At 39.1% G+C, this 26,688-nt stretch overlaps 1 protein-coding gene across 1 annotated transcript in view; it reads left to right on the top strand.

Annotated features, from left to right (window-relative positions):
- Positions 1–26,688, top strand: part of LOC146618964 (succinate receptor 1-like) — a 51,790-nt gene that overhangs the window by 24,019 nt on the left and 1,083 nt on the right. Inside the window, exons 3-4 of the mRNA XM_085370140.1 lie at positions 25,244–25,292; positions 26,497–26,576. Of these exons, the coding sequence (XP_085226266.1) occupies positions 25,244–25,292; positions 26,497–26,576 (129 nt within the window). The remainder of the gene's footprint in view (positions 1–25,243; positions 25,293–26,496; positions 26,577–26,688) is intronic.

Raw genomic sequence — 26,688 nt, 5'->3', positions numbered from 1 at the left:
AGCGAGTTTGGCAGCAAAAGGCAGAAATCCAGGGTAAAGTCGAGGTCAGAGGCAACAGGTCAAAGTGAATTTAAGCATGCCAAGATAACTATATTGATTGAATTTAGAGATTTTTAGTTTAATGATATAAACTTTATATTTATTAACTCTACAGGTCCTTGTTTGAGCTGCATGATAATAAGACCTGTTCTTGGATTTTGGCAACAAAACTTTACACTTATGAATGCAGATGAAACCCTCAAGGGGGGAAACACAAACTAAAAGCGTTAGTATACTAAGGATTTATGAGATGTAAATGTTTATGATCAAATCATTATTTAAGTCCTTTTGTGCCTGTGTCATTTAGCTTTAACAACTTGGTGTGACCTAGGCCGAGCTAGCAATGCTCGACCATGAGAGTGACTCCTGGAGTAATTAATCACATGTGACTAATGTTTATCTTTATTAACTATGCGGTACATGGAGTAGGGAAATTATGACAAAACCTGAAGACAGGATACATGTACAATGGTATGCAGTTAAATTTGACAGTATAATGGATACCTAAATTACTACCAGCATTACATAGGATCCATACTTTGGTGTTAAATTTGTGGTGTAGAAATGTAATTACATGTAACTTCTATGTAGGCCATAATGATTGTGATTGGCCTGTTTAGTATCATCATTTTCTCTTATGCATTCCTGAATACTTTTTGATATACCTTTTGAATGGATCAGTGACAGAATAATAACCCCAGCCTCACTATAAGAACTCACAGACGGCACCAAATTCTCAAAACTAACAGAAAGGATGTGAGACAACATACAAATGAGTGAAAAAACACGAGGGATGCAAAAACGTTTGCTCTAAATCCACGAGAGAAAAATTCTCAGCATTTTATTGCCACTGCATATTCACTACAGAAGTTTAAATCAACAATTATAGTGTAAAGCTCTTATTCTATATACAACTATATACTCACGGGTTACCATGCTTCTCTGAGCTGCCAACTCAAACTCACCACTCTACTTTTTTCTTTAAGTATGCAGAGAACATGCCACTAAGTTGCAAGCTGCTCCTGCAGGCAATTCTCTGAGGGGCAGAAAACTAAATTAAATACACTGGGCTTTTCCATGGGTTTTCCATTTTTGCCTCTAGAAGAAGCACGTATCAGTACAAGCATTATTGCTAAACACTCAGGTGGTCTGTGTAATGAAGGGTCCTTGAAATTGAGGGACACTGAATCACCTGCTCAGATTTGAAAGCCAGGATGATTAGTCTGCTCTCTGGGACTAATGGTAGTAGCAGGTGTCCACAGACTCTGGGTGCCACATCTATTCATTAGAGACATTAACACTAACCCCACACACACAGAGAGAGCAGGAGTGAGTGAGAGAGAGGCAGAGAACTCACTGCTCATTGGAACGATTCATTAACAACACTTTAGCTCCCCTTAAGCGCAATAGCCATTGATTAGGTTTATGCATAATGAAGGTGGTGAAACTGTTTAATTATTGCAGCTCTTAGATTTTTGTCCACTTTGGTTTAGATTTTTATGGCACATCTGCACTGTAAACATCGTGCACCTGTCTACACTATACTTTGGGAGTATTCCTGTATACATTAGAGAGACTAATGTGTACAGGAACTACAACTTCATCAATTGCTCCTGATCTGTGCAAGCAATTTTTCTCCGTGCAGTATTGTTGCAGGGTGGGGAGGTGGGACCCTGTGGCAAGTAGCCTACTGCTTTAGATAATTCACAAATATAATACACCCACAGACTTTATATAAATCATGAATGTAGCCACCGTGATATCCCCCAAAGGCTTAACATTGGTGGTTTGGCTACAAGTTCGTTTTAGTTACTCTTTTTAAGCCAGAAGCCACCTCCTTTGGATAAAATGTCAAAGTTATTAGCTAACGCCAGTGAGCTTGGTTAGCAAGGTGTTTCCAGAAAACCAATGGCACAGACAAACATATTTGCTAATTAGTACTAAGTAAAAGCCTATTAAAAAATGTCACTCACCCACACTGAAGGACGTTGAAGCGCTAACTTTCTAGATGGGTTGCACCACTTTGTCACACGATTCCATTAAACATGGTAGGTAGGGCCAGGTCAGTGATTGGCTAGCTGAGCAGCCCTAGCCAGGAACTAACTGGCTTCAGCTGCCTGGGTTGGGACATCTGTCAATCAAATTGATGAAATCCCTAAATTCAGTTTAGAGATGGATGAGTAATTAAGTATCTATAATAATAATTAAATATTATTTAATACTGTAAAGTTGGGCAGTTTAACGTGGAAGTCTGTGGAGATTTCTGATCTAATGGAGGCCACTGGAGGATCTGCAGTTTTTGACATTTCCTCGTTAGCTACATTTTTCATTTCGACATTTTATATTTCCTTGGAGATTACTGGGTACCCTGCGGACAACAATTTAGAATCATCCAGCTAATGCAAAAAACTAAACAAAACTGGTGTTAACATTAAGTTATCACCAGTGTGTTAACTTTGCACAATTTGGATTGCAAATTTGCCTAACTTGTGAAGTCCATTTGGGCTTGTATCAGGATGGGCATCTAATATAAAAATCTTCCAAATTAAATATGTGGCATTATCTGCTGGATAGAAAAAGTGTCAGGGTTCTGGGTCAGGTTCGACCCAGCATTTTGAGTTCTTATGTTTTGGTTTATTTTTGAATGATTGTTTTGTTTCTCTGATACTATGATGATGATTATTATTAGAGTTCCATGTTTCTGTTTATCCGTGTTTAAGGATTTGTTGTTTCATGTATTGTTTGAGTTGCATGTGTTATATTCTGTCTGCGTCTTTGTTTAGTGGTTTCTTGTTTCCTGTTTTATTGTGAAGGTCTGTGTCTCATGTGAGTGTGTTCAGTTCTACTGCTCCCCTGTCTCGTTAGTCCAATTTCTCCCAGCCGTGTCTCCCTCCTGTTGCTCATTCCCTGATTACCACCCTGTGTATATTAGCCCTGTGTTTTCCTGTGCTCATTGTCGTGTCATACCATCAGATTATGCCTGTGTGTTTCTGGTCTCAGTGTTCATTTCATGTTTTGTCTTCATGCCAGCAATAAAGCTGAGGTTTTGAGTTGTATTACGTGTCCGAGTCTCGCATTTGGATCCTCCTCTCCATCCGCCTGCACACAGAGCCCTGACAAAAAGGTTTTGCTCATGGAAGTTAGAAGGTAACGTTAGCTTGCATAGTTGAGTGCCAGTCTGCTACCAGACAAAATAAACAAGTCTGGTTATATATCTGTACTGTGCAAACAATTTGAAAGCAAAAGGCTGCTCACAGAGCAGAAACTTACCTCTCATAATAAATGCGGAAAGAGTTGTAGTTAGTATTACAATAAACAAATATATTTTAAAAAGCTCCAGGGAACAAAAAAATGAGACCTAGGGTCAAAAAAATCCCTTTTAAGTTCCAGTTACTGAGGGCATTTTTTGTTCTTATGTTTGTGTTATGTCACACCTTTATTCTATTCAATGATGCTCTGATATGTCATTTCATATCAATGATATGACACATCAGTGTGTCACCTTGGCCCCAGCTAGCTGTGATTACCTGTGGAGTAGGTCATCTACCAATTAGAAAATTGGTGGATCCGTCACCGACTCCTCCAGTCCACATGTCGAAATATTCTTGGGCAAAATAGCGAAACCAGAGTTGCCCCCTGTTCATCCATCAGACTGTGAGTGTATGCTTAGGTGCAGATAAAAGTGCTGAATGTGTGCGTGACTGGGCTAATGAGACTTGTAGCCAAAAGCGCTTTGAGCACTCAAGTTGAATAAAAAAAGTGAACCAGACCATCACCTCAAGAAGAGTTTCAACTGACACGATCTTCAAGTGTGCAAAAAATTAAATCAGTCAACTAACTAATTAATCAAAAACCACAACCTGAGAGGTTGTTTGGATTTCATCTATTATTTTAAGTTTATAGTTGAATCCTATAGGTGCTGTCACTCTCAGCCCATTACGCTGGGGTTGACAATAAATATAAACACTCAGGAACCGCAATTACAGGACTGTGGACATCATATGATAAAAAAAAAAAGTTTGACGTCATGGTCATAGCAGAAGGGAAGTCATTATAGGAGTTTGGGATAATAATGGTCTGAGGTAATTACGGTAACACCATCGAGGCACCCCATCTGGGAATCTGGTAATGATGAATGGACTCATCACTGATGTGATGGACTCATTTTGTGGCTCTCTATGATATGTCACAAACTTTCACTGAGGCAGTTCCAGGAGTATTATGCTAATATTTCTCTCACCTCTTTCTATATGAAGACCTTTATAGACAGTGTTTGAGCGGTATCTGCATAGATGTTATTTCAAGCACATCTTTTTATGTATTTATGTCATTCAGGATGATGGGGGGAATTCTTATGCACATATATTTTCTATCTTTATTCTCAGCAATATTACACTTAAATGGATGATCTTGCAAAGGTTGATCAAAGTTTAAAAAATGAGAAATTTTGACACCGTTCATCATGGATCCAAATACACCAAGGTAGCGAGAAGGAACAAAAACATTACATGCAAATTTATTTAGGAAGCCTCCACTAAAACCATAGTTTATTCTGACAAACTCCAGGACATTTATATTTTAATTCTTTCCCTGCTATCAGGGGATGTAGAGGCTGTGCTGGACAGTTGCCATTTGATTTAGTCATCAGGGTGCTTTATTATATTGCTTGCAAAATGAAAAGACCCCTTTTTGTGATTACACCCGTAGAAGCAGAACAAAAATATTTTATATCATACATCTAAATAACACTGAACCTGTGATTAAATAGTGAGCGCTTAGATTAATCTGTAAACAGCAGAACGTCTAGTCAAGACTTGAGTTCCAGTTGCTGATGACAGTCTGAGCAGGCTTTTTAAACAATATATCTGACAGCAAAATAATATTTACCCATTTATTTTTAAACACATCTTCCCTCGTCTCTCTCAGAGAAATGGAGCGGGGATGGGCGAGGGGTTCGATGTCTGCCTCTGTAATAATCAGACTCTTCCCGCTGAGACAAACTCACACCAAACAGAATGAACAAGCATCACTGGGATGAATTCTTTTTAAAATTCATTTACATGCAGATTATCAACAGTGCCACTGCTGTATCATCCAAACAATATGAAGGAGGCTATTGTAGAACAATCACAAATCAAAACCAAATAAATACAATTATGTTTTGTGAAGTCTACAACAAAACTGTTTTAAAACTGTTTAAAAGAGACACAAATGCACAAATACCGACTGCTAATCAGTCTTTTTCCTGCCAGAAACTCAAAGAGAATACCAGAATGTTGTCATCACCCTTAAATTAAAGGTTGTTGAACCTGAGTAAGTTCTGCTTACACCAGTGAAATGTCAAGAAGAAAAAAGCAGCAACTCTCAAGAGTTTGGCAAGAGTCAAACTTCAAATTACCAGTAATTCTTTCAAAATTAGCAACACATTTTCACAAAAGCAATTTTTTTTTCAGAGCTGATATTTTCATTACTTTTTGTTTTTATTTGACAAATGGTACTTTAGTTTAGTGTGGGTATAAATTATTCAAAATATGAGAAGTTGCTGAAAATACATAAGCGCACTATATATCCCTGTATGAAAAAGAAATGGAAAAGTGCATAGCAAATGTTTATATGAATCGTACCTACTGAAAACATTAACGTGGGCCCTTTTGTCAGTAAACCATGAGCCACTTTCACATAGGAATTCATCAGGACAGCAAGTTTTCCAGTTTTTTTGGAGGGGTAAGGGAGTTGGTTGTTTTGTTTGTAGAAAACTTAACTAACACACGTGATGCCCACTCAATGTATATATTACAAATAACTGGAAGTGCATTCTTCCAGAACTGACAGTGTTCAGTGTCACAATACTAATGCCTAGATTCTTTCCCCCCAAGAGTTGCACACATTTTGTGTGAAGGTTTTTAAAACTTTTAGTGGGTAGTTCATTTCACTATTGTGAGTATGTTGACCACAAGGACCATCAACCACACTGTAACTAAAGGACAACAAAGATAAATAATGGGTTAACTATGCAATCAGAAACATAAGCATTGAGTAGACAAATAACCCTGCTTGTTCCAGTTATTCAGTCAGATCTGCTCACCTGGTTGGAGTGCTACTCAAACAGAATAATGTAATCTTGTTGCAACCTTGCTTGTTGCTGCTTAACTCGGAAAAAAATGTGGAGACACAGAATTATCAGTTACCTAACAATGCTGTTAGAAAATGCTCTGCATCAAATTTAGACTCAAGCTAACCTCAAAATAAATAATGAAATGGGGCTCTTAAAAAGCTTTGTGTATGGGGTACAGTAGGAAAGGCGCTGTATGCGAAGGAGGCCTTGATGTCTCAGATAACGTAGGTTACTCTTGGGTTTGATCGAAGTATACCTAAGGCTACTGAGAGAAGAGTTAGAATTCTGAAAAATAAAACACACCCGGGCAAGCACATATACATACACAGCACAGTCTGAAGCACACAGAAGAATGGATGCATGCACATAAAATATGGTGGGAGTGAACAAATCTTAGCAGATTGCCCTTGGTAACTTGGTGTTGGTAAATATTAATAAGGGCAATCTCTAGACTTATTGCAAGTAGCAGAAAGATGTGTAAATGTGTGAGATGGCAAGGGAAGGACAGGGAGACATAATGAATACTGAATAGAATGCTGAAGAAAGAGAACAGATGCTAAGACACAGAGACAGACGGGTGAAGGATAACAGAGGAAAAACAAAGCTTTGGTTTCATGACGGTTTAGAAATAGTTGAGAAAGAAAAGAAATGCTTTGGTCTAAGAGATGCACATACCTTTTTCAACTAACTGGCTATTATAGTATGTTACAATGATACAAAAAACTTTGTTTATGTGCAGATTTTATCTGATTAGTAATGCGTGAACAAACACTGACTTTCTCTACTAATGGGCTTGAATTTGAAACCCCAATTCTAGAAGCTTTTCAAAACATGTGAGTTTTTATTGCTTCATTTATTTCATACTTTGAAATGTGGCCAAATTTCCAAGAATTCCAAGTGAATTTGCAGATAGTAGTTTGAATGCATAAATAGCCTGTGCTAATAAATAGATGATTTATTCTGCTCGTTTCAGAGGGGGTGGGGTGGGGGGGATTTGGGATTCTGTTTGCAATACCACCTATTTAATATGAGATAAAAACCCAACAGGCACAATGAGTTTAAGTATATTCTACAAAAAGTGAAAATGGCAGGAACATACTGGAGCTGATGGGATTTATTATAAAATCTTGTGTAAACATTACAGCAGTGAAACACTCGTCATAGAATCTCACCATAAAAAAATGTCATAACTACCAACTATAATTATTAATACTAATTCAACATTAATTAATATTTAGAATACAAAGCATAAAAATTATAAGGTAATTGGTAGGAAAGCTGTGTTGCATTTGTGTTTTCCACACTCATTGAAATGGCACTGATTCAAGCTTCTCAAAAATCACCATTGTCCTTGAACTGACTTACACAGGTGGATCTAAAATGAATCTGAACAGATATGGGTTCAATTTGACCCAGAACAGTCTTGGTTTATAAAAATTAGTAGCAACTGTACAACTATGTCCAATTTGTTTCAAAATTTTCATTTATTTCTGTGTTTTGGGTAACTTCAGGATAATTCATCTAATTTGAGGCTAAAAGAATAAGATTTTATTGTCAAAACAGGCCAAATTTGACTTAAACTGTATGTAAGAGTTAAACTGTTAGCTCTGTTGTAATCAGAAAAACCTAAGAAAATCATCTCCAGCAGCAGCAGGCAGTATAAAAGATGTTCTGTTTTATTGGACAAACAAATGTGTTGTGAAATAATTTTGCCATGGATAATTGTGAGTTCTTGATACACACTGCACACATTTGTAATGCTATGATATTTACCAAATGAGGTGATTAGTGATTTAGAACACTTATTATTTTTTTATTTTTGCATTTATTTTACATTACTCAATCCGAGCAGCTTACCCGGAAGGCATGCATTCTTAGTTAACAGCTGGTTTATAACTATGGGGAAAGCCTGATGGACAATCAAGAGCATGCCTCCTTTGTGTAACATGTACTGTATACTGAAATCCGCTGATCTTCCACATGTTCTTTTTCAGTAGTGATTTACTGTTGCCTTTAGGGTCTCTGAGAAAGACTGTTTTATCATCCCTTTGAACATCATGCATATTTAAACATTCTCATGTATGCACTGTAGTGTATGCCTGCTACCAGAGGAGCACAGGCACATTAGATAGATAGATAGATAGATAGATAGATAGATAGATAGATAGATAGATAGATAGATAGATAGATAGATAGATAGATAGGTGTGTGTGTGTGTGTGTGTGTGTGTGTGTGTGTGTGTGTGTGTGTGTGTGTGTGTGTGTGTGTGTGTGTGTGTGTGTGTGTGTGTGAGAGAGAGAAAGCAATGCTTTCTTTCTTGGCATCCTGCAAAATATTCTAACAGACAAATAGGTGAAAAGCCAATAATCTGTGTGCAATACAGTCACAACATGTATATATGTCTCTTTTAGCTAAAAATAAGTCTGCTTCTCAGAGGTGCTGGCCAGCCTAATAGACTAATTAACTCAAATCTCTGGAGTACTTTGATAGTCAAAAGAAATGTAAAAATAAATAAATAAATCACACAACACTTTGCATTGAAACCATGGACTTGCTGTCTTTGATGGTGTGCATCGGTTTATGTGGATTTCCTTAAAAAAAAAAAAAAAAAATTCTTTCAACATGGATCCAAACATGCAAATTTCTGTCACACACACATTCCCTGACGGAATGATTTCTCACTTTTCACACCCTTTTCCCCTTTCCTTTGGAGACAGTAATCCCCAGCTGCAGCACTAATAGCATTAGCAGAGCATATCCAATCCCCTTATAGTACTCTGCCAGGGAGCTCAGACCTACCCTGAGACAGACACTCTGCGAGACTACATTACCCATACTCCTCAGGAGTTACCTGGTTACCTAGTCCAGTTTGGTTTGTAAACTAAGACAAATATTAAACACAAAGTAGAAGGCATTTTATACAAGCTACTGTCTACTCTCAGTTCTACCACAGAGGCACAGAGCACCAGCTTTAGTATCACACAGTTACTGCAGTTGTCACAAGTTAGGAACACTATGGAAAAAGACAGCACAGGATAAAGAGGGCTAAGTGTAAAATAAGGTAAGCCCTACATGTTTAAGTTTAGTCATTATGCAGCTGTGTGAAAAATGATACTGAAAGGCTGCAGCGCGTTAAAATCAATCAGTGTTTTTTTAAATGTAGGTCCAGGGATGGAACAGTCAAAAAGCTGCTTAAGGCTAAAGAATCTCAACAATTTTAACACCGGTACAACATTTTGCACATTTATGGATCCAATCCCTATTATTACTCATAAGCAATACAGTTGCATCATTTGAGACATGTTTGCTGCAGCAGTGAAGCACAGCTTTTACTTTAACATTGAATGATCTCCTTTTCTCATTTGTGGTGCACTCCTCTTAGTTTTGCAACCACTTGGCAAGTAGCAAATCAGCATGTTACATATAAACAACAGGTGACTGTGGCAATCTGCTAGAATCCAAGGCAATCTCAAGGAGCTTTTTAGTTCAACAACATATTTCCCATTTGCAAGCCATTACATGCAGCGACAGCAAGCGACACTCACCAGCTAGCTGGAGAAAATAATTTTTTTTCTGTATCCACTGGTGGCTACTAGGGGGTCATGGGCTGGTCTCCTGGCTGGTATGACTGGAGCTAATATAAAGGGTTGGAAAATGTGTGTAAGAAAGAGCAAGAGAGCCCTTTTGGACATGATCATTTTCCAGTGAGACAAGTTTAAACTCTCATGGATTTAGCACCGAGATTTTTAAATTACGGTTCTTTGTCTAATCAAACTAATTGTTAGTATGGGGTCTTATTTGTAAGCAACTCACATATTATTACATATACATATTTATTTGATTTCGCATGCACGACAGACCAGATTTTTTAAAAAAGATTATGAAAAACACGCCTTGCATATTCATGTGTTTTGAATGAACAAATGGTATGAAATAATTTGAATATAAAATTCCAGACCGGCATTAACAACAGCATCATTCATGAATTATTCATGTGCACGCAAACAACACAAAGCACTGTATGCACATTTCTGCGCAGACATACTTTTACTCACAAGTGCTCTTTTTTGTGCTAAGAGAAAATAAAAGCAGACAAATAGGAGAGGATGCTGAAAACAAACCCTGTTCCCAGACACAGCCATCTAAGGCAGAGCAGCACCAAGCCAAACAGCAGAGAACTTGTCTTCCTTCATCCCAGCCTCTGTAAGCCAGCTCTCAGCTTCTTGACTGCAGCTCCATCTCTCAGTCCTTAACCATTGCTCACAGTGAGTCATTGACTTAAAAACAGGCTGCAGTCTGCCACGGCATCAGCTCATAAGTAATCATTCTACTGTGCAGTGTAAATATTGGTGTTTATAAGTGTTCTTTCTTACTTTTTTTTTTGCATGTGTCCAAGGAAGGATAAAGAAAACTAAGCAGATATGGGAAGGGAACACGGAAGATACAAAGGGGTTAGAAATGAAAGAAAGATTGGGAAAAAAACGAGGGTTGTGTGTCAGGCCTAAGAATGAGCTGTAACCTAATGAGTCTAAATGAAAGCTGACTGTCTGAGCTAACTCAATTCTTTGCTCTGCTAGTCACAGTTCTTAGCTTAATGATGTTTGCTGCAGACTACTGATGCAAGAGCCAATGGTGGATTGTCTTTTTTGGTCATATGTTTTCCTGCGTGTGGCATCCCTCTTCGCCACTTGCATGTGTAGAATGTTGAACTTGGCTCAGGGAGCACACGTGATGACATCACCCACACTGTGGAGCAGACATCCATTTAAGATATGTTTACCGTGCTTAAACCATTGGCATGCCTCTGTCCCTGCTCGTGTAAACACAGAATGCGGCTGACCATGTGCCCGCTTGCGTACCATGTGTATACAGCGTTTACACAAAACAGATAAAGAAATAAAAACCAGAGTGGGGAGTGCGGGTAGAGGAGGCAAGGCTGCAATCTGTGGCGATTTGGTTAAATATGGAACAAAGAGGAAGCAGCGCAGGGGTGAGGATGTTCCAGGGAGGTCTCTCTGCAAAGGGTATAACAGATTTGGAAAAGGAAATGTGTAGTGTGTACACAGAGGTGAAGAGAAGACATAGTTCATGCTCAAGAATGCTATAAAGCTGTTTGTATAGTCAGCAGGCCAGCCCAGCCTAGGTGTTGAAGCTTTTTTGTACAGAACGTTGGCAAAAAAAAGAGAGCAAACGCAAAAGAAATTGTGGGAATTGAATAAAAGAAAAATAAAGGATCTATAGAGAGAAATATGTCATGTTATAAGTCAGAGAGAGTTTTTAACTCAGCGAGAATCCAGGCTCAGATTAGTGGAATCTGGGAAGCTTTCTTTAGAATGACATGTAAACCTCCTCCTGCCCTACTGCGCCATTTCTACCCGTTCAATAGTCTTTGTTTCAGTGTGCTTATCAGCAGCACATCTGTTTCACATGTCATGTGATTCCAGAGCAAATTTACTATATCTTTCAGAGCCAGGTTTGTGTGTGTGTGTGTGTGTGTGTGTGTGTGTGTGTGTGTGTGTGTGTGTGTGTGTGTGTGTGTGTGTGCGTCTCCTGGCCCAATATCACAAAGACAGAGAGCAATTAAGTCATGCACACACTGGAGGGGGACACAATTTATGGCTCTCCCCTGACTTTTTATTGCTTGAATTCTTCTCCTTCTCAGCTCAGCTTGTTAGCAAAAATAAATAAATAATTGAAAAAGCCTAAAACCTGGTTGGATGTGCTACCAACAGGGTAATGAACCCATAACTAGCATTTCATAAGATGCAAGACTGGAAAAAGGAGATAAAATTGGATACAGATGTGAGAAACGATGAACTCTGCAAACTTATTTTTTTTTTAGGTTACTGTATTTCTGTGACATAAGCTAAAGCACTTTGACAGTGTGCGTCTTGTAGTAGAAAGTGGAGGTGGGCTCTGCTACCAGAGGGCCATGAGTAATGTTATTTCCTTGTACCATAGCTACAGTGGCTTACTAACCCAAGCTTAACGATACCCGAGGAGCCAGAGCAAACCTCTGACATAGGGAGGTCTTGTGTTTTTGTGAAAGTTTCACCCCTCAGTTCATATTAGTGGATTTTGTTCTCCTGTGACCAAGGTCTAAGGAGAATTTGGTTTTTAAAAAAATACACAAAGCTAAGTAATGTGTGAATGTGGTAATATACAGGTGATACAGGTAAACAAACTGGCTTTTTCATGGTAAAGAAACTCGTTTTAATAGGAAATATATTTCATATCTTTGGATTTTTTCACTGGAAGCAATACTGCATGTAGCTGGTTTTTGTGTCTGCAAACACAAAAGAGCAAAATGTCCATTATCTTGAATTAACAGATTGAATTTCATGACTATTTCATAAAACTGCCATGAAACTGTGCTGGTGTTCCACTACAGAGGCAAAGGGACAGAGCATATATATATCGTACAAATTGTGCTTGTGAAGAAAAATGAGTGCAGTGCCACTGTGGTAAAAGCACGCTATCCAAAATCTAATAATCTGAAGTTGACGTTTGAAGGTTTGCAACCTTTAAACAGAGCCAGGTTTTAGGAAAAAATACTGCTCCCTATACAGATAGACTGAACATTAAACCTAAAGTGAGTCTACAGTTGTACTGTTATCTACAGATGTACAGTAGTGTGCATAAATCTTCAGCCACACTTCATTTCTTTATTTTGTTTCCAAACTTGTATTTTTTTAAAATGGTCTTGAACGATTTGTTCACCAGGCTTTCTGAACGTTTGTACATTGGACATTGGCCAGTTGGCTTTCTCCTGTTCATTATCAGAGGTTCCTTTTTCCTTTTTGTTAAGGTACTTTATAAAGCATAAAAAGGCACTTAACACAGAACACAAAGGCTACCAACAACATACAACTATGGGCACTATGCACGTTTCAGTTCAATTTTCTTTTATTTATATAGATTAAGTTTATATAGTAAGATTTTACTTGCGCAACAGCTGTTGCCTCAAGGCACTTTCCATTGTAAATATCATGCAGAGAAAACACCAACAATCAAACAAACCCCTTTGAGCGAGCCCTCGGCGACAGTGGGGAGGAAAAACTCTTTTAACATGAAGGAACCTTTGGCAGAACCAGGGAGGGGCAGCCATCTGAAACAAACAGTTGGGGTTGATGGCAGAAAGACAAGCGAGGCAGAGATTAACAATAACAATAACATTTGAAATTGAAAATTTTGATTCAATTCATCGTCATCAATATGTATGGACAAAGTCAGGAGAGAGATACAACAGTGAGTGTCTAAAGTTATCTGTATAATACATGAACACATTCATACTTTGATGCACCATGAAATACCATCTGGATTGGCACCAGCTTTATACCAGCCTGGAGATCTATTCCCAAAGACTACTCTATTTTACATTTTCCTAGAAAAGCATAAAGGGGTGAGGGGTGACTCAAGACTTTTGCATCTTTTGAATCTGCTCAATACCCTAACTTTCAGGTCTTTCAGACATTTCAGGCAGTCATGCATTGCTTCTCCCCTATATCTTCACCTTTTGAGGATTGTCCAGGGTTTTTCTTCAAGTTTACTTTATGTCTGGTTTATTCTGCTCCACGATCACGACTGTCTAAACCAACTCTGACAGGATGCAGTCACTATCTCGCAGTGAGATATGTGATCTATGATGTTGCTTCTCATCAGTCAGACAACCAAAAATATTTCAGTTTTGCATATTTTTTGCAGTAAAACTTTGCTCTTTATTCCAAATTGTCTCACTTTAACAAAACGCAGGGACTAAAGCTCCACCGGGACAAATGTCACAGCTACTGTAGTGTTGACAAAGACTAGTCTGGCTAAGTCTATGTCAACAAAACCTAGTAAGTTTTTCATCTCAAGATAAAAAAAACAAAACAATAAAAATAAAGAATTCATTCAAAGGATTAAAGACTTAACATGTAAGCGTTTATGTGAAATGTAAGCAACATAAAATTATCCCAATGCCACTTTTCCCCATTGGAGACATTGGGGGTATGTATCATAACCATCTGTATACAATGTTTGTGTAATTATTTTCATTACAAGCAGAGACAAAAGTTCCACGCTGGAAGATTTAAGCAGTCAGTGTTTGCCATGTCCCCCATCTGTTAGCAGCAAGCTAATATTGCAAATGTGCCCTTAGGTAAACTTTACTGACTTCTATTTTTTCCTTTATTTTCTAGGTATTTACTCGTGAACTGTTTTGACCTGATATTTGTATGAGAGTCAAGGAACCTTGCAGTTCATCTGAAATGGCAATATAAATATTTCAGTTATGAATAGAAATGCGTGCTGACAGACGTACCCAACGTTGCCATTCACAGAGAGGTGCGGCGTGTGGAAAATTTAAAACAAAAGTACTGTTTGTATGATTTTTCTAAAGACAAGGTCGTGTTTTGAATTACAAATCGAGTGAGGAATTGTGGCACTGACAGAGCAGAGATTCTGCGCGGGGTTATTTTAGTTTTCCATCTGAGCAAAAATCTAATTTAGCTCCATCTCTCCTTGACCACATACCCATGCAGACTCTCTCTTCACAGTGCAACATAACTCAAGGACAGTGAGTCAGCCGGCCAATATGAGCCTAATCAAATCCACGGTCCCGAAATGTGAGCCACCGTGAGACTAGCAGAGAGTTGGGATGTCACAGGGCAAGACCTTCGCCCCATCTACCTGCTGACAGAGGCAATGACAGAGGGCGCACGAGCAGAAATGGGAGAGATGGCTTCCGTTTGTTCTGTTACCATTTTTTCTATGTATGTGTGCACCAAAGCACAGAGATGAGACACTGCCGTGCATAATTGCCACCTGGGGAGAGAAAAGAGAAGAAGGCAGCGTTACTGACCAATAACGACCATGAAGGTAGAAACACTAGATAGACTGCTTAGATAAACAGACCACGTGCACTAACAATGACGAGCACATACAAATATGCATCTATTATGGATTTTTCTGTATTTCTTTTATACATATCTAAGTATAATAAAAGAAACCGAATAACTGTTCCTGACCACAGCACAACCATTGAAAATCTTAATGGTTTCGTTTCTCCTGGTGAGCACCTCCAAACATCATCTCTCTCCATATTTCCTGTATTTATTTTCTTAGAGCCAAGCAGACCAAGAGAAATTCCTGTGGGTGTGCTATTTAGGAGAACTTTTGACCACTTCAACAATGGCTGGCAAAGTGAGCCCCGTCATCAAGTGCCAACACATACAAACCAGGAAGTCAAAGACCCCACAGAGGAAAGTCGTAATTCTTCACCTCTGACACGGATGCCTTTTATAGTAAGATATTTAGACTTTAAGCTGTCAGGCTTCATATTGTGAATTCGGCTAAGTGTGAAACCTTAGTTCCTCATGTTACTTTTTATCTTGTCAAACTGATGTGAGAATACCATCCACCTTCTGCTCAATGCAATATTTTCCTCCAAGCGCCTGTTGCGAGCTCTGTGTTCTTAAGCGTGGAGACAGATTTCAGTGAAGTTCTCTGTGGAGCCTAAAAATTTCCTCATCCCCTGACACTTTGTGACACCAATTAGGAGGTTGCTGGTATGACAAGCCATTGGTCCATTGACAAAAAACCCTCTCTAGCTGTGTTTATGTGAGCTATGATTGATTTTATACTATAGCATAGTGAGGGAACGAAAGAACAAAAGTAAAGACCGTTGCAATGATGATGACAGAGAAACAAGAAGAATCCAGACAGGAGGAAAAAGGAAACAAGCTGAAAGTTAAAAACTTCTGATGTCATTTTCGGAAATAGACGTGTTTTTTTTTTGTTTTTTTGTCGGCCCACTTGACTGTCAGCTGACAGAGACACTGGTCTCCAGTGAAAGAGTGATAAGAGAGCTGGTGTGCTCATTGAATACTCCTGTTATGAGCACCTGCTGTCTAGAGCAATGTACATGGCTTCAGAGTCATCACAGCAGTTTACAAGACACTCGCTGTTCTAAACCATTACAGTGGGCTTTACATAATGTAACCTGTTTCACGGCTCCCAGGTTCCCCATCACCACCAGTCAAGATGCATAACAGGAGGACCATTATTTTGTGTGCACTGTGGATATGTTCACATCAGTAAAACTTGCGATGCCAGTAATGAAACAAGAGAAGATCCTTAAGAGTGTGTGTGTGCATGTGCTTGGAAATCCTCCACAGAAAACTCACACCTGCCAAATGAATGATAACAATTCATGTGGACTCTGAGCACGAGGAGGCAAATCATAGACAGATGCTGCCATTTAGAGTGCACCCCTGTGTGTGTGTCACAGTAACTGGCAGTTTAATATGGGGAACAAGTTTCGTAGCTAGTGAAAAATCTACAAGCTACTGTTGAGGATAATTGAAAGCAGGTTGCTGCTGACAGTCCTGACAGTTCACCGTCAGAGAACATATGTGCAACCTAACCAAATGTTATCTGAAGCTGTACTGTAGGCCATGAGCACAGCAGGACAGCATTAAAGCGGAGAGCTCGCATGACCGTAACAGCATACAACCATAAAGCGTCTGGATATAGCCACAACTTAACCTTGTGCTTGACTAACTCTAAGGGCTGCCGATAAGAGATTGAAGTGAAAATGTGTAAAGGTTATACGCAGCACTTAGCTGAGGCTGAGAAATTTAGCTTTCAGCAACGTTTTCAGTGACTAGCGAAGCGATTAGCAGACAGTTAGCTGACCTGATGGTGGTTTTGAATTTATGAGTCCCAGTAGACAGAAGAGGCAATCATATCAGTAACGCTGAGAAAGCCTTACACAGCATACACCACCAGCGTGTGTAAAACAAGCTTCTGGAACTGCAGTGACTGAAAATGAAATAGATGCACAGCACAGCAAAGAATGCCAAACGTTATCAAAGGAGATCGCGGTTCGCACTAAGAGCGTCTGCAGGTCTCATAAAAGATAGATATGGCAATCGTGCTTATTTAATCATGTTCTGTGTGAAAGCAAACCTACAAAAGTAATTAGCATATTAGCTTATTAGCATAGCATATTATTACACATTTTCATACAGATTTTAAACATAAAAAAGCATAAAAAGTAATAGTGATCTATATCTAAGAGAAAGCTGTCCAGTTGTGGCATCAATATGGCTTCTTATACAAAAAATAAAAATGTGCATTAAATTACTTTTTTTTTACTGCTTATGCGTAAAACTATAATTTTCAAAAATATCATTTTGATTAAACAGCTTGTGCATAGAGCTGGATTATCCATTACAGAAACATTTTTTTAAAAGTGTTAATTTAGAGCAGCTGTGGCATAAAGCTTACATTGGGTGGTGGGCTAATAAATTACATTAATAAATGGTAAGCGTCTGACATGGATAAAACATCCTGAGTCTAAACAGCTCTGAAACTGCCCCCATTCTGTCGCTGTGGATTCCCACTTGAACAATGAAAACAAGAAGTGTTTGGAGGCTTTGAACATTTTTAAAATCAGCTTGCGTAGCTGGACCTGCCTGTGACCCCAACAAGGGGACAGGAGCAGGTGAAGCCCCCAATCTCCCCTCTGTCTGTGAAGGCCAATTTGTGTGCTGCTCAGACAAACATTGAATGAATTACTGAAACACGGCCTGATCGTGCCTCTGAGAACATTTTGGAAATTGAGGACTGGAAGAAAATGAAGGACATGATTTTAAAAAAAGAGTTAGGTAAGGCTGAAATGATGATAGAGGAGAAACATTGAAATAAGACAAAAAGGATTCAAAAGCGCATTTATGTAGAGAAAAGTTTATGACAAACTCAAAGGTTTTGGACATATTTCAAGAATTGAGGTAATTTATCTCTCATCCTCACCTCTGTAATTTCATACATGTTAAACCTTTACGAGACAATTTGCTGTGTCGAATTGTGATCCAATTAACCCATTGTCAAATGTGAACCATGTCGATAATTAGTGCAGACTTGTAGTGATAAAGCTCTAAGTGTGTCACCTTCCAGAACTAGGACAGCCGTGTAAGTTGCAGAGACTAATGGGAACACTCACTGAGAATCAGCCTGCATGAAGCAGACATTCACTCACCTCACTCATGTTTTACTGCACCGTGAAAATGTCCTTAAAATTATACCAATTGTTGTCAGACCAAACAATATGGCCTTATTCTATCAACAGATGTGATTTTTTTTCCTTTTGGGCCACCCACTCCTTTCTCTTCCCTTTAGTCATTCTTGTTTTCTTCATCTTTGTGTTTCTTTGTGTACACACAAATACCTCAGGGTACATTTGGGACTAATTGGTCGTCTCAGGTGGAGAGCGTTCGTCTAAGCAGATTAAGTTTGTCTCAAACAGAGATCAACTAACACAAGCATACACACAAATACAAATTATGAGAGCGCTATGACATTGCAGGCAGATGCACCCTCTGCTCTGTTATCTATATTCTTACTGACTCTCATTCTGTCTCCTTCTGCATTATTTTACTGTCATTCACTATCCCACAAAAACGCATCTTTATGATTCTTAACTTGTTCATTTTTAGCTACAAATGTTGATACTTTTTTAAAACTAAGTTCTTTGTCTATTTCATTGTTGTTCTATCTACACAATTCTATCTATGTATTTCTTTATAAACTAAGGTAGGACACTTGGAATTTCAGCCCGATATATGAGTATTGACTTAATGCTGCCCTCTGCTGCAAAAAATTGGCATCATACAATGTTTGCTGAGGCTGGTACACAAAATTTACAAATGTAATTAAACAATGTTATGGTTTGTACACAGTTCCTGTGAATATGAACACAGTCTGCTTATCAGTGGATCTCATTTATATAACTTACAACATGCAGCTTGTCTTTTGATGTCCTGTAAACAACAAACACAACATGAAGCACATATTTACACTTTCATGGTTTCATTTTACTCTGCTTCAAAAGCACGTACACGGCAGGTTTGAAGGGGACAGATGCATTTTGTTGTAACTGCATTCAGCATTCAATAACATCCAGTTAGTGCAGCAGCTGCACAGAGTTGGCAGGCCAACAAGAGGGGCAAACAACAATAAAACTAATGTAAACCATATAAAACAATTATGCTACAAGAAATTCAATTAAATTGTTTCTCTTTTTCCCGTTTCTTGTAGCAAAATGTCTTATTTCACTCCAGGATACTACAGAGCACCAAGTTGTGCATTGGAGAGTCACTTTGAACTGTTCAAATCACAAAAATCCCAATTCGTGGTCAACGTAAAAACACAAAAAGTTTGTCATACAGACTGCATTTGCATGAGATGTCAAAAACCCTTCAGCTGCACATGCTGTCATGAAGATACGCAAGACTTACGTTTGCTTAGGCCTGCCACCAGAGAGCACTCTTGTCCTACACAGAACAGCAAATAAAAAGATCTTGAACTATATTAAATATAAGAAAGGCATTATTGTAAAAATAATAATGTGACTGTTTCATTATGCTATTTAAACAAAGGCTTGCACGCAACAATGTAAAAGAGATGAGAAGGGGAAAAATTATTTTCATTAATATGACTTAATTAACTTTAAGAAAACTAAGTAAAGCATATTTTATGCGTATCATTATTTAAAGAAATAAATAATTTAAATAAATTAAACTAAAAAGAAAAGCAAGCGGGGGGGGGGGGGTCTGTTTTCTCATGGTTGACTTTGGATAACCATGTCTTTTATGTAATCTGGAGAATAAAAATGAATTCATAATTCAAAGATGATTATATAGCCACTGTAAATATAGGCAAAACATAACGTGATTTTTCTCACGTGAGAATTAAAACAGACTTACATCTTTGCCCTAGCGCTGGCCTCCGCTAGAACAAACTGAACACTATTAAAGACAGGAATGCTGAAAGATTACTTTTGATCCCGTAACCAAACAAACCCCTCACGGTCCCTGCCTGGGTTTCATAAGGACATGCCAGCTGTATTATGTCTGGCTTGCTTTATCTGGAGTTAAAGGTTTTCAATAAAGGCCCAACCTGACTTTGTCTCACACGAATGTGTCTTATGATCTCTCAGCACTATGTCATGTGCTTTCAAAAGGCTGCTAAACATTGTAAGCTCTGTTGCCAAAATATACTGTAGACTCACCATCAGGCTCAACATAATCACGATTAGTGTGTTATGTAACCACAGGACAGGTGTTGAATACAATATGCTGGAAAATGAACAAACCAACAATGTCGCATTAACATATTAGCCATTTGATTTACTCTTACTGATGATGAGAAGTGTTTTTCTTGATGTGTAGACAGCATTTTCATATAAGCTTATTTACATTGTGCCAAGTCACAAAAACAGTCATATTAAAGCACTTTATATAGTAAGATTAATAAACTACAATATTAGACATAGACAGACGAATGGATTGGAGAAGTCCCCTAGCAGCTTAAACCTATTAAAGCATAACTAAGGGATCTTTAAGGGTTAGCTGATCCAGACCTGAACTCAAACTGAAAACTGGTTCCAAAAGAGCCTGTGAACTGAAAACTATGACGTGCTCTGCTGGGATAATATCATACTATGAAGTCTTTAAGATATGAAAGAAGCTGATTTTTTGGGAGACGGATCTTGCCAGTAAAGAAAACTGTGAGAAACAGGATCTCCCTTTTTAGACCCTGCTAAGCACTTTTGCTGCAGCGTTTTGGATCAGCTAATGACTTATCAAGCTACAATAGTCCTGCATAGAACAAATGAATGAACTAGTTTTCAGCATCAGTCTGAGACACGATGTTTCTAATTATGGCAATACTGTGCAGATGAAAGAAGGAAGCCCTAGATTTGTTTAATGTGCAGATTATAGGACATATTCTAATCAAAAAGACACACACAGCAGTATTGGAGGCCAAGTCTGAGTTTTTATGGACAAAAATAATATAACTTCACTATTTGTTTTTTGTTTGTTTTAGTTTTTGATGTGTTGTTGTTCTGGATGAAAACATTTTTAAACACTGCATATGTGCCACGCAGTGAAAAAGAACATTATCACATGAAAGTATACCTATACTGCTTCCTTGTGAATTAAGAGTCTGAGTAGCTGCTAATGAAATGCACTTGTGAGCAAGTGTGAGCACAAGTGTGAGTCAGGTGGAGCTCCTCTCTTACTGTCTTTGCAACTTTGTACTGAGTACTGAGTACTGAGGTCTTCGCGAATAAACTCTGAATTCATTTCAATCAGGCAGTGCTCGGGCGACCCCACTGGCCTCTGGCCCCAAGGAGAGGCGCCGCTTGTCACCAAAGTAATCTCAAGTCAGATGTTAAGCCAACAGCTGAAGTTTGGCCCAAATTGTGTCATGCAGCAGGCATTGATCCCACAACAGCAAATCTACAACAGAATGGCTGAAAAAAAGAAAAGTATCAAGGTGTTGGAATGGAGCCCTGCATCAGACTGGTGGCCTGTCCAGTGTACCCACACTGCAATGAAAAAACAAGACTTAATTTCTCATGCACTGCAGCCCTGAAGCTTTCTTGATATTGCCTATGTAGCGGCGCCAGGAGGGGAGGAAAGGATTTGGCTGAGGCAGGTTAAAGCCGAACCTACATCCCGTCGACACACACCAAATGTAGTGGCACAAGGGATTGCAGAGGAGCGAAACACCACCAACCTAAATGCTATTGTTTTCGTGGAAAAGATGATTAATAGATGTACCAATTTTCACAATCACACAGGTTTGTTATCTGGAGCACCGGTGGGGCAAAGAAACAAACAAAATTACTAAAAATACTTTATTTGATAATCATCAATAGAAGTAAAAAGGTTAATTAAAAGGACTGCCTTTGTACAGTAACAGCCTGACAAACAGGTAAACTAAATATAAAGGGGGAATACCGCCCACTTGGAGGCAGACTACAGGGAGGAGTGCCCAGTGTGCCACCCGCTACTCACCCGTGCGACCTCACCGCAATCCTCACTGCGATCTAACCGGTGTGTTATACCTATACCCCAGTGTACACACATGCATTCTTTGGAGTAAGGGAAACCACCACACGTGCCTAGTCTCCCACAAACGGCCGGACCTTCTCAAAAGAAAAGGACAGAAGAGTTACACAAAGTAAACAACTAAAATAAACAACAAATACAGATTCTATCCTAGAGTCTCCTTTAAACACACTTTAAAACATCACCATCAAGCGTAAAATACCATCACACAAGGGGCAAATAAATGCCGACCCTAGTTGGAATAAACCGAATTAAAAGTAGAAACAGGACAACAAGTAAACAAGACCATAAGACAAGACAGCAGTGGTTTAGCATGATCCTGTAATGAAACAGAGAGAAGCAGTAGTCAGGGTCCACCCTACTATGCCACATTATAACAAGCCCGTAAGAGTCTTGTTACCACTCTCTAAGGGTGTTACTAAATGAGCAGCTTTCCTGCAGTGCTTCCTGCGACCTGGGGAAGATGATGTGGATTTGAGGGCATCCCAGCATTAGCCCGAGTAGTCCTATGTAAAGGGGCCACACCATTCTGGACATCAGCAATACCTGGCAGCAGATCTGTGCAAACCACAGGGGACATTGAGGGTTCTCCAAACATCCTGAATTTTATGACGGCCTCTAAGCCCAACTTCCTTCAGATAAACCAACTGACCTTCTCGCAGGGGAACTTCCTTTACACGCTGGTCGTGGCATGTCTTACACCAATTAGCTTCAGGGATTTGCGGGCAAATGACCCATATAAACATTAGGATGGGTTTGCGCATCTTTAGCCGACCGTCATCGCTCACACTCCTGGCACCACTGTTGGGTGTTTCCATACATCCCTATCCATTGAGAAAATGACAGGCCATTGAGCACCATTGAGAAACCACATCTACTGTTCTCCGAACACCCTGATAACCATGCTCCTGGTGCAGCTGCTGCAAAACCTGACCCTGATGGGACTTGGGTAACAATACCTGCAGCGTCTCTTCTCTCCCAGGATGACAGACCATCCAATATAACATGTCATCCCGCTCCACTAACCTATGCCATTGCCTGACCAACCCGAGGGTCAGCCTTGAAGTGCAACCACATTCCTTGGCATCAGGCCCCTGTCTCCAAAACTGCAGAAACTCCCAGATCATGGGGTCAGTCACCTGCAAAACATGAAGGTCAGACAATGCATACCCAGGGAAGACTGAGGTAGTGGCTTGGACAACGGGTATTACTGGTTTCCTACCAATAACCTGGGGCAAAGGGTCAGGTACTACAGACTCTGAGCCTAAGTGAACGGCGAACATGTTTCACATGACTCAGGTTAAACATTAACCTTAACCTCGGCTCAATGGTTCAGGGGGCGGAAGTTTTCCTGAATGGAAGAACAAACAACATTACTTGAACTGGCTTCCGGTGCTGTACCAGCTGACTGAGCAGGCATGACTGTGGGCTCACCAGGGCACTCTCTGGCAAAATGCTCAACCTTCTGGCACTGTCTGCAAATTATGGCCTTATTACGTGAGGCAGGATATGGTTTGGAAGCACTATTCAAAGCAGCAAGACTCCTTGCGAGCTGATTCGACTGCTCTTGCTGACTTTTAAGAATCTCTTTCAACTCCTGTATTTTAGATTCATAGGGTGCAATACCTGCCAGACTACCTCTAAAAGGGACGTCCTGGACACTGTGCTGAAATCCTAACACCGGGGGAACCGAGTAGCTTCTATCCCTACTGCCCCTTGGCATACCTCCACGCTCCCATAATATAGCCTCCCGACGAACATCCATCAAGGTGGCAGTAGGGTGGCCGCGGACATACTGCTTTAATTCTCTTTGTAAGAAACAATCATTTTCAACAAACTGATCTTTAAGCAAGACATCTTTGTTCAGCAGATCACGAGGGGACTGTTTCACAACCCTATGCATGAGACACATAAGAACATGTGAAAATTCCTGTAATGTCTCTCCCTCCTGCTGTCATCTTGAAAAGAAATCCTCCTGCAGAGAAACATATGACTTAGTACACCCATACAGTTCCTGTAAAATAGTCAAAATCTTTTCACGACCATCTTTCTCCTCTGGAAGCTGATATTTAATCTCTTCTCTGGGCTCGCCTTCCAGGTGATCATAGATAAACAGGGTTTGGTCGGCTGGTGAAAGATGCCGTACCCTCAAACAGGCCTGCACCTCTTCCACGCACTCGGCAATACCTATTCCAGTCTTACCGTTGAACCATGGGCACTACCTCTCCCGAGGAAGATAAATCAGTCTCTCAGTCACGGGAGCTTAAATAGCAGAATACCCATGGGTTAATGAACCCGTAGAAGCAGCACTGGTTCCAGGTTGCTCCGATTCTCGCTTTTGCCGCATCTGCCGATTTTCTGCTTGCAGCTGAGCAACCAAGTCCTTTAGCTGTGTGAGCTCTTCCAGATTGTGGTGGCATGAAGGAGGATAGCGCGAACATCCACTCCTCCCCAGCTGATAATTAGAGGCCGTTGTAAGAAACAGCCATGCTTCACTACACCTACATACAAATGCATTTGCAGTGTCAGACATTGCATAGTCTACCAGCTGCCTTGTAGAAAATCGTTGTGATGCCCACTAGCAAGAATTTGAGCCAATATTGTATTAGCACAGGTAATAGTCCCATGAATTCATGCCTCCAACATGGCCTACTCAAGTAGCACACTTGCTCAAACTGCATACAATTTATTTAGAAGTGAGAATGTGGCATTTTCAACATGTGCAAAACCATGCCACTTTATTAATAAAGTGCTTGAGGATGTCATGCTAAAATTATCCACACTACTGATTGAGTGACTGATAGTGGAGAAGAAAAATTATTTTGGGTTCTACATAACACATTATTTATAATACAGAAAGAGGAAGTGTGAGTTTACTCTGAAGTGAGTAAAGAGTTCTTTTGAAAATCATGCTCTAACTAAAAAGGAACTCAACTATTGGTTGATGCAAGATGTACGTGACTGAAATTTTTGCAGCTTCTTATGAACAAGTATAACCATACAGTGACTCAAAAATACCTTCTAGAAAACATTTCAGTGCTCTTAGAACTTACGCCTTTAACGTTTGAACAACAAATTCCAGGGAAATAGCTCTGTATACTAAAATAAAGTAGCATTGGATGACTAGACAAAAAACAATGAAATAAAAACATTTTTGATTAATTTTTTATGAATTTTGCCATTTTAGTCAGGACTGCCAGAAGCCACCAAGCAAGACCATCAGCTCAAAGGAGACTGTAAGTAAAATTATAGAATCATGCAATGAGTGTGATTTCACATTTTAACACATTGTTGCTGTTTTAACATAAAATGCATATAGCTTCAACTTTTATTAAATGGATGAAAATATCTTCTTTATACACTGATGCTGTGCTTTAACCAAATTCACTGATGATGTGTTTTTCAGATTTAAACACATTGTTGCTTTGTTTACATATAAAGAAGACAGTCTCAACTTTAGTTAGGCGTGGCTGAGAAAGGGCGAAAAAAATCTTATTTTCACACTTCTATTGATATTGTGGTTTAACCAAGACACACACACATGATGTGTTCTAAAATTATAATTTTTCAATATGGGAAAATAAGACCTTCAGTAACTAACTTTTGAGCATCAATAACATTGGAGAATGTACTGTCGGATAATCCGGTGGAACTGACATGGAGGTTTTATCTTGAAACAGCACTCAGTGAACCTGCTCTGTAACTGTATGCGGTCTGTCACATCATGGCTGAGTCACTGTGGGTCATAAATGATTCACTTTGCAATAATTTTATTTAGAAATTATCATTACGAATGTCGGAAAGGGAAAAAAAACAGTTGCACAAACTGACATGTTGCAACAGTGGTTTCCTTTTCCCACACTTGAGTTCAGTGAGCTCTTCAGAACAACTTATTATTTTACAAATGTTTGTAAAGGCAGCCTATGGGATCAATTCATAGATAATAATAATATTGAATATATTACAGTGATGCAAGCAGTCGTGCATTGTAATCAGACAATATAAATATTCAAGCAGAAATATGTGTTGACAAAATAGACTCAAATATGTTTATTTTATTATTCAGATTAGGAAAGATTTCAAATAAAACTATACGAGTCTTCATCAATTGAATGCAAATGTTTACATTTTTTTCGAAAATTCAGAAGAATTTAAACACTCGATTTGGTTGAAAATTTGAAAAATAAAATTTAAAAAATTCGTTTTTTCCAACCCTTGTTTCAATATCATGCTGGTAATAATGGAGGAGAGCTCATCTGAGCTTTTGATAAGAAAATTATATTCTATATAGTCATGTTTTCTTGGGCGTCCATCATATTTCCACGCTGTAAATGCAAATAACTCGCAAAGTGTTTGTGTACTTAAACCATAAATGAAATGGCTATTTATGTCATATTCGTGGCACCAGTACCCTGACTACTCTGTGTTTACTGTTTCCAGTGTACAGAGGGAGGTTGCACCTGCTCACTACCGCACATCATATCCTCGCTAACAGCAGCTTTCAAAACAACTACACCATGGTAAGTCTTATCTTTACAAATATAATGTGTATTGTGCTCAATGTGTTCAGTTTGAGTTAAGGAGATCTCCTTAAAGTTTTCTTTTCCAGAATGTAAGACTTTGATATAACTG

Source organism: Diplotaxodon limnothrissa, linkage group LG14, assembly GCF_057381915.1.
Source record: "Diplotaxodon limnothrissa isolate DT_005_m linkage group LG14, D_limnothrissa_male_GT1.1, whole genome shotgun sequence".
NCBI classification, from domain to species: Eukaryota; Metazoa; Chordata; class Actinopteri; order Cichliformes; family Cichlidae; genus Diplotaxodon; species Diplotaxodon limnothrissa.
This window is presented reverse-complemented; position numbering and strand designations above follow the sequence as displayed.